Genomic DNA, 9,662 nt, shown 5'->3' with positions numbered 1-9,662 from the left:
TTTTTTTTTTTTTTTTTTTTTTTTTTTTTTACACTTTCAGCAATTAGGAAATTAAAAATATGTAAGGCATATTCTTTGCAGGTACATTAATTCATTATTACACGAAAAGCAGGCACCATAAAAATTAAAACATTCTAAAAACCATCATATATACAAACGCTGTACAGAATGATGGCACAAGGACAAAGTGATTCCATTCAGTTCATCCTAATCCACATGAAATATTACACATTGAAGAAGAAAACAAACAAACAAACAAACAAGCTCTTCCCATTCCTGTCCTCAGCGGCTGGGTTCAGAAGGACCAGGACTCTCCTATCTGCCTACTCGGGTGCTTTTCCTATACGCTCGTGGCCACTGATCAAAGCCCAGAACGGCCAACTGAGGGAAAATGGAAACGACCGATCACCGACGACTAGTTGTACAAAAGCCCGTTAGCCATCAGTTTATTTGTAACACAGAACAACTAAAGAGAAGGCACATTTCACAAACAAGTTGTGTCTGATTTTTAGCCCCGGGCAGAACCATTGTTTAAGGAAATCCTATGGCAGCTTCTCCTGACTGTGAAGCCCGTTCCAACGTGCACTGAATTCAGTGTGAACACCCTCACTGAATTCTACATACGCTGAGATTAGGTACAAAATACTCAGCTCATCTGAAACTCCACAGCTACCTAGATGCTTCAGGTACAAAATATTCAACTCTCATTTTAATCTCCACAGCTACCTGTGTGCCTGAAGTTATTCCGAAGAAGAAGCAGGGAGAAGGTTTAGGAAGAGGGTACTGTCAGTTGATGAACGCCTCCCAGTCTTAAGGAGAAATTCAGATTTCTTTCAAGTCGTGGGAGGGAAAAACCCCAGGAAAGAGGGGTGATGTAGTGTTGTTTCCAACATGCGGCTAGAAATGGAGTTAAGAGTCATTGCACTAAATGTTAGATACTGCACGCCTGAATGAGGTAAACATTATATACCATAAAATACTTAGGGAAATGAATTGTTACAGCTTTATCTTTGGAAAAAAAAAAATCGCTTCCTTCTTCACTGGACAATCCCAGAGTCAACAGATGTTTGCTTCCGAGTTGTCTTGGGAGGTGGAGGCGGGGGAGTCTTGCTGGGGAGCGGAGGTGGCAGGTGCTGGAAGAAAACAATTTTGATAGACTGTGTTAGCAACGAATGGATTTTTAAAACATTTGCTGTTTCATATATAACCGCCAGAGACAGCAGGTAAGTCTGTAGCCATCTGACTCTTGAAAGCTTCGCTGCAGAATCTGCTACTATGAATACCAAATGCTCTTGGCCATTAGCTTAAAATATAATTTTATTTTTGACAATAAAAAAAGAAAAATCTCTCAAGGGTTCATGATTGATTAGCTCAGTATTTCAGGAAAAATCTTTTGAGAGCGCTGAAGAAGTTTATAATTCCCCACTTTACATCATGATAGGATATTGATTTCTTGGTCCGTATCGATTGCCCTCAGCCTCTGTGCACTACTGAGCTTAAAAGCCAAGCTGAAGCAACAGCTTCATTGCTTTTCTATTATTTTCGTGTCTTGCACATTTAGAACACAAATAATTAAAAAAAAAAGGGAAATCCTTTGAAGAGATAAGTAACTTGCAATTTACTATTATGCATTCAGTTATAATTAAAATATTCAAAACAGAAATCCAGACTGTTCAAATATACATACATTAAATCACTCCATACATGATACAACAGAACAAGAGCACCCTCACTTAGATTCACTGGCTAATTGGACAAATTAACAAAGTCATTACGGAAATTAAGACTTTTTTTTTTTTTTTTTCATAATGTTCAATCACGCATGATAAATCTGTTTCAGAAAGAGCTCGAGAACACTGCGATTCCCTCGTACACTTCGCAGGCAGGTTTCCTACCGCACCCATTCCAGTTTCCCATCGCTGCGCTGAGGCTGTACTCGACTGTGACAGCTCAAAAATGCTGCTTTGGTTTTGCTTTTCCCTAAGATTCTTCCTTCGCTCAGCCTTTTCTTCTCCTCCAAGCACAACGATGCTTTGTCATTGCCACTTGTGTCTCAGCGTACCCATCCCACCTTGCCCACCCTGTACTCACACTTCAAACCCAACTCTGCCAAATTTCCTTAATCACTGCTACAAGAACGGTTCAAACATCTGAAATACCGAGTGTTACACCACGCTTGCGAACTTTGTATTCCAGCTTTCATTGTTTTGGACAATATAACAGACAATTTCTCAATCACGGTAAGAAACAGGTATATAAGCAACAGATAAACCATGTGGAAGTGAGGACGAAACAAGCCCGCTCCATTAAAAGCTATCCAAAGCTGTTATGCCAAAAGTAGAGGGGTCCAGGGTGATGCCAGGACAGTCTGGTCGTTCCTCTGCTGCGAGGCAGAAGCGTGGAGAGTCTCCCAATGCTCCTGCAACCCAGAGACCAGGAGATTTCAGAGAAGTGTAAGAGTAGAAGGAAGAAAGAATCTTTAAGGTAACTGAATGGCCTCTTCAAAGCAGGTTTAAAGACAGCGTGAAGTTATAAATCCAGAGCTTTTACCGGATAGTTTTACGAATCTCAGACTAAACAGGAAGGTAAGGCTGCACGCTGGCAGAGCCAGGAAGGCAGGGTTTTTGATGGAATATTTTTCCCATATCCCACCTGGAAAGAAACACATTCCAATCTGTTTTACAACTTCCCTCCTTCCTCCTGGCTCCCTGCCATGGCAAATGAACGGGGACTGCAAACTCTCATTGGGTTGGCCGTGCCCTGAGCTTGTCTCTCCATTTTGCCACTCTCCGTTTCCCCAGCCTGGCCAGGAACGGTGCCAACGCAGCCATGCGCGTGCTCTCACCTTCCCCCTTGCTCACAAAACACTTTCTGAGTTAGCAACTCGGAAATCGATTGGGTTTTAATTTGCTACTGAATGAGAAATGGAGCCCGGGGGTGCCCTGCCTGGGAAGCCCCCTCTCCCAGGGGAAGCCTCCTGCTCACCCATCAGGACTGAACGTAGCGGGCAATGAAGACTTTCACGTTCACGATCCGGTGAAAGTTCATCCAAGCTCTTTTGAAGAAACAACCAGGTTATTAAAAGGTTTGAGTCTCGAAAGGGCACTGCTGCTCGAAATGCAGACTTCAAGAACACCCTGCTGAGTAAGCAGTATTCATTTTCCAGAGCAGGCTCAGAATCCTGCACTGTTTATCGCTTACAGTGGGACACAGTGATCTGAGTCAGAAAATCAAGTCAACAGACTAATATGAAATGCAGATAAAACAATATTCTTTTTAATTAAATGCAAAACTTAAGTGTTTTCTTTTTAAAATCAAATGCCACTGCTGATCTACGTATTACACTCAGAACCATTACTTCCTCTACTTGACCAGATACTTTTCGTAACCTGGTGTGTTAAGTTACCTCCTGAATCCCTACTAAGGCGCCTGAATAAGAGCTGGACTGTCAACATGACTTAGCCTCACACACTCAGTTGTGATCTGCAGATTTCAGAACCTTCGAGAAACTGCTTCGTTACAGTCAGGTACCCAGGCAGGGGCTCTGGGCAAACCTTGGGAAATGCTGGTGGTCCGCAGAACCATCAGCACACAACGTGCAAGATCTCCTCATGGAAACGACATTAATTTCATGACTAAATAAACCAGGTGCCCCTCCGAAACACTTTATAAAGCATAAAAATTTCCTCAGCGCTTTCCACTCAGTACTTTTAACTTGGTATTTATCACTAGAAAAAACCTAACTTTGCTGATAGCATCATTTGTGAAAATCCATTTTGAATTTAAATAACAGTATATTGGCAATAATTCTCAATTCAATTAGATCAAAGGCATTTCTCAAACAAATGAGCCCTTCATATTGATCAGAGAACAATCAAATTATCCCTGAAAACCTCTGTCTGAAGAACACATACAATGAGAATAAGCTAACTCTATATATGCTATGAATAACAAGCACAAAACCTACCAGAGCTGAGATTCCGCCAGCAAATTAGGCAGAAAGAAATAACAGAGATAGGTAGATAATTATTATAATTGAATTGACAATTTCCATTAGAAAGTTGGATAAATTTAGTACATGTTCATTTATATAATAAGCTACCAATGAATATATTAAGTAGGATGTGTAACTCTCGTTGGGGCAACATTCTTGAGAAATTACCACAACAAAAAAGTGCCAGTATGGAACTGGTGTAGCTCCAAATCGAGCCATCACTCCAGGGCCGATACGTGCTCCTTTTTATTCCAGCACAGGAAGAAATTCAAGCGTACTTTCGCTCTCCCTTTAACATCATACTCAGAAAATCATTCTTAGGCTTACGGAGTTCATTTTTGCTACGCTTCCCCTTCGAAACACAGAATAAAGTTTCCCTTGATTTTACATTTAATTAAGAACTGCTTTGCAGAGCTCATGTTTGTATCTCAGTGGTTAATTGTGAACTCACCGAATCTTGAAGCACGCTTTTTACTTTTGATAGAGACTGCTGGTTCACATTCAAACCTATTATGGGCAGAATCCTTGACTCATGGGTACCTCAGGGGAAGCAGAAACCTTATGTAAAAGGCACATCTGCAACACAGAAGCAATCTGTTCCTTTTGCTTCAAACATGAAATTGCTCCCATTTGTTTGGTTTTTTCCTGATACAGAAAAGAATGAGGTTTAAAAACATTTGTCTTCATTCTCTTACAGATATAAACTACCCTACACTACACATGTTCAGGATGCAGCAAAAATCAATTAAAAATGAAAACGCAGCTGCTTTTTTTTTTTTTTTCTCTAGTCTGTGAAGAAGCAAGATATAAGATTTTTTTTTTTCTTTTTCAATCAGAAAATACCACTAAAAAACACCAACCAAAAACATAAACCAAAATTTGATTCCCCAAAATGGTCCTTGCGACACTGTAAGAGATTTCTTTCTGTGTAACTCTATTTTTCTTTGAAATTAAATGGTCATCAACATGACACGTTATGGAGATCCAATCAAAAGCACTTTAGTTTGAAGGATTAACACATCTAATTAGGTCAGAAGCAGTAGAAATGAGATGTAAATAGGCTACAAACTACATGGGACTGTGTAAATGCTTTCAGATACCGAGCTCTGAACTGCTCCTTCTCGCTTACACCGTTGCTTTTAGCATGGAGATGAGTTGCCTGACGAGCAGCAACTTCCTTATTTAAAATCTGCAGCGAAAAATAACCCATAATGTGAGGTCTTGGTGGAATAATACTCCCATTCTGAGAGCGTAGTAATACGCCAGTGGAGAGTACCAACCTAACTCCGGTCATCTACCTGCAAGGAGGTTGCAGAGAGCTGGGGATGAGTTTCTTTAACCAAGTAATAAGTGCCAGGCTCCGAGGGAATGGCCTCAAGCTGCCCAGGGCAGGGTCAGGCTGGCTCTGAGGAAGGATTTCTGTGCAGAAGGGGCTGTTGGGCGTTGGAATGGGCTGCCCAGGGCAGGGGGGAGTCCCCGGGATCCCTGGAGGGGTTGAAGAGTCGGGCTGAGCCAGCTCTGAGGGATCTGGGGGAGCTGGGAACTGTCAGTGCTGGGTTAATGGTTGGACTGGAGGAGCTTCAAGGTCTTTTTCAACCGAGATGATTCTGGGATTCTGTAATTTGAACCAAATTATAGACAGTTTAAGCTAATTATCTCTTTGACCCAGGGAGCAAAGTTACGTGGAAAATACTACAGGTAACCGAGGTAAAATGAGTGTTTAAACTCTGCTGTCATACTTCATTGGAGTTTCATCTGACTGTGTATCACAGCCATTAGCTGCCCTTGCTGGAGTGTACCTTGATAAAAGAGAGTAATTTTATGAGTCCTTCTGCAGAGGTGCACTTTCTGTGCTCCCACTCGCCATGTGCTAAGCATCCCCTCCTTGGGCAACGCGAAAGATCCCTCAAAATGGGCAACACTGAATTGCTTCAATCAGTATCCCAGATTTTCATGGAGTTCAAAAAGGCCAAGGGCAAGGTCCTGCCCATGGGTCGGGGCAATCCCCAGCACAAATCCAGGCTGGGCGAGGAGTGGCTGGAGAGCAGCCCCAAGGAGAAGGACTTGGGGGTATCAGTGGATGGAAAACTGACTGTGAGCCAGCAACGTGCGCTGGCAGCCCAGAAAGGCCCCTGTGTGCTGGGCTGCACCCAGAGCAGGGTGGGCACAGGACGAGGGGGGGATTCTCCCCCTCTGCTCCGCTCTGTGAGACCCCCCTGCAGGGCTGGGTCCAGCTCTGGGGCACCAACAGCAGAAGGACACGGACCTGCTCGAGCAGGGCCAGAGGAGGCCACGGAGATGCTGGGGGGGCTGGAGCCCCCCTGTGAGGACAGGCTGGGAGAGTTGGGGGGTTCAGCTGGAGAAGAGAAGGCTGCGGGGAGACCTTAGAGCGGCCCCCAGGGCTGAAAGGGGCTGTGGGAAAGAGGGGAGAGACAGAACAAGGGGTAACTATTTTAAACTGAAAGAGGGGAGATTTAGATGAGATGTAAGGCAGAAATTCTTCCCTGTGAGGGGGGTGAGGCCCTGGCACAGGTTGCCCAGAGAAGCTGTGGCTGCCCCCTCCCTGGCAGGGTTCAAGGCCAGGTTGGACGGGGCTTTGGGCACCCTGCGCTAGAGGAACGTCCCTGCCTATGGCAGAGGGGTGGGACTGGGTGGGCTTTAAGGTCCCTTCCAACTCAAATCAGTCCGTGATTCTGTGATTTTCCCTATGGCATTTGCAAGGAGCCTGGCTGGGGCAGCAGTGGAGCGCTCCCGCGGAGGTGACGGCAGCAGACGAGGGGAAGAGCTGGACCTAGGAGAGGTCTGCACCCCTCAGGCAGGGAGAACTTTGCTGCTAGCGCGCGTCAGCTGTGTTAAAGCATGGCTAACGCAATTCTCCCTCTGTTGAACCACATTTCTGCATGTGGAAGCTATTAGTATTTCAGATCGTGCTGGGTAACTCGATTTTCAAAAGCACTGTTTTTCTGATCTGGTCCATATATAAACAGACCTCAAGAGTTATGAGCAATACCCTCAGAATTAGGTTTAGACTCCAGACTGAAACTCTATTTCTTAGTGAAGGCCCGGGCCCTGCGAGAGCAATAAACAAATGCATTACCAATTGGCCAGAGCAAAACCCACAGCCTGATCCTGCGTAGCGCCGAGGGCAGCGACACGGCCCTTTCCGAAACAAAATCAAGGGTGCTGCTCAGGGACACATCACAGGCTTTATATCTCCAGGCAGACAGCAGAAGAACACATTTTTCACTCAAAATCCTGTAATAAGCAGTGGCAGTCCATTGATTTTGAGACTTATTAAAAAGTGACTGTGAGCTTTTTTGAAACATTTTGCTCAGCAAGAGCTTAACCCACCAAAGCCCAGCCCAGCTGAGGAGACTGAAGGAAGCTTGCAATGCTTCCCATCTCCAGCAGGCAAAAATAATGATCAGATGGTAAATAAAAAATGAATTTTTAAATTTTTTCTTTTAGACACATTATATACTCCTATGCATGATGGAAAGCCTTTGGTCAGAGAGCCTGTTCTGCAAAAATTTGAAGTATCAGATAGAAGAGGAGATGTATATTTATATTTGTGAGCAAATGCAGTCCATAAAGTCAACTTTCTCATTTAATATAATGGGTTAATAATGCACTTTTCCTGCTTTCACTTTTTCCATGGGATAACATTCCTAACAACTGTCCTCCCGCTGCTGTGGTAAGCAAGCTGGCAAGCCACCCAACCAGCCACCCACCAAAGCAGCCACCTACCTAACCAGCCATTAACCAAAGCAGCCACCCACCTAACCAGCCTCTAACCAAAGTAGCCACCCACCCACCCAACCATCCACCCACCCAGCGCTGGGGGCCGGAGCAGGTGGTACCAGGATGCTCAGAGGGTTCCCCACCAGCCCCTGCTCTGGGGGCATGAAGCCAGGAGCTGCACTTCAGGAAGGAAGGGGATTTCCCCCTAACCACCTGCTGCATCCGTAGTTTCCGCTGGGTTTCCAGCCCCCACTCTTTGCTCTGTCCACATGAGGACAGGACATTTTCTGAAGCCTTTCAAGCTCACTGCAGCTAATGTAAGAGATAACGATCAGCACTGCGGTATATACATCCCAACACAGGAAAAACCCCCCTGGAATTTTCCTTCCAGTGTAAACACTTCCATTATATCTAATAACCGTTCCAAATGCTCCTCGTGCTGAGTCAAAACAAGCGCCGTCACCATCAGCCACGCGAGACCGTTCCGGCCCTCGCGTCACGCCCCGCCTCAGCCTTCGCTGTCCCTCCTTGCCAAGTTCTCTATCTAGGCCGGATTGATCAAGATGTTCTCATCCAAACCATTATCTGATGCTTAGTAAGTGTTATAGCTGATATTATAAATGTAAGTGCTCCTTTGTCTATTTTCTTTGAGTTTCTCTTCTCGCTGTGAATACTAAGCAGGCAGCTGATTTGTATGCAAGGGTATGGATGAACCCATAAAGAATGAGAAGTGCCTAAAGGAATCCCTTGATGTAATAATAATCCTTGCAGGAGTCGTAGACTTCTGTTTTTATGTTCCCATATATTATTAAGGACATTTTTAGCAGAACAAATCACACAGTGCAAGAAAATATATATAAGGGTCTCACAGTTAACAACGACTAAGAGGACAATCAGAAAATTATAATTAGATGATCACTTGGGTAAAAGACTTAAGGTAGCCCGATTAGCATCTCAGACACTAAAAGACACCATTGCCTGCAGTTTGAAGTATTTGATGCATTTATCACTTCATGCTTTTCAGTTCACTACAGCACTTTTTTTTTTTTTTTTTTTTTTTTTTTTCATAACTGACTGCAAGGCAACCAGAGTGAACAATGTAATAATTTTTCATACAAGGAGATATTTCCAGTTTAAAAAGCTACTAAGATAATCTTATCTATCATATTTTTTCACTGATTTTTCTTCACTGATATAAAGCCTGTGTAATTTAAAAGATGATCAGTTTACTAGGCAGAGAATTACAAAGTTATGAAGTATGTCGCTATTTGACCCATGAAACACAAGGCATTAAAAACTGCGGAGTGGGATTTAATCACAGCAGCAATAAGAATTTACCCATCTGATCTTTCATGCCCAGCACTACTCATTTTCTTTATGTTCTGTAACAGCTTCCTTCCTACAAGCCTGATGAAATAAATGCACAGAATGATTGTTATAAGACTAGAAGCCTCTCCTAAAATTAATTTAAAGACAAATACACGTGGCTCTGTGACAAATCTGCTTTAGATCCATTTTCCAGACTTTGAAACTACTTTGCCTCATCTTGGAAAGTATAAAAATGCAGATGCTGAAGAAAATTTTGGACAGTTAGCTAAGGAGATATAGCCTATTCGATTGCATTTAAGCTGTGCTTAAATCCTGAGGCCCTTCAACGCTGCCATTAGACAATGGTGCCCATTTTTACAATTACAAAATGTATTTAAAAAAAAAAATGAAAGGAGGTTGAGCAGTGAAGACAGTAAAGAGAAAAAAATATTAAGACCTGAATAAAGCTTTTCAAAAAACCAAGAGAGCATATTGCTACTATTTTTATGAACTTTCATTTAACGATGCGGAAACCCAGCTCATGACAGGTAGAGGAGCTGCACAAGGTCACACCTTCAAGAGCAACGAGACTGAAGCTGGAACCTGAGTTGTTTTCAGG

The 9,662-nt window shown here is 43.4% G+C and overlaps 1 protein-coding gene across 1 annotated transcript in view; it reads right to left on the bottom strand.

The window, feature by feature from the left end:
* Positions 1-360: 360 nt before the first annotated feature.
* The window catches only part of DOCK1 (dedicator of cytokinesis 1), a 279,035-nt gene continuing 269,733 nt past the window's right edge, over positions 361-9,662 (bottom strand). Inside the window, exon 53 of the mRNA XM_026851564.1 lies at positions 361-1,133. Coding sequence (XP_026707365.1) covers positions 1,038-1,133 — 96 coding nt within the window. The 3' untranslated portion in view covers positions 361-1,037. The remainder of the gene's footprint in view (positions 1,134-9,662) is intronic.

Source organism: Athene cunicularia (genome assembly GCF_003259725.1).
Source record: "Athene cunicularia isolate RWA chromosome 6 unlocalized genomic scaffold, athCun1 chr6_part1, whole genome shotgun sequence".
Taxonomy (NCBI): Eukaryota; Metazoa; Chordata; class Aves; order Strigiformes; family Strigidae; genus Athene; species Athene cunicularia.
The sequence above is the reverse complement of the archived record's forward strand: the minus strand, read 5'-3'. Positions and strand labels throughout refer to the sequence as shown.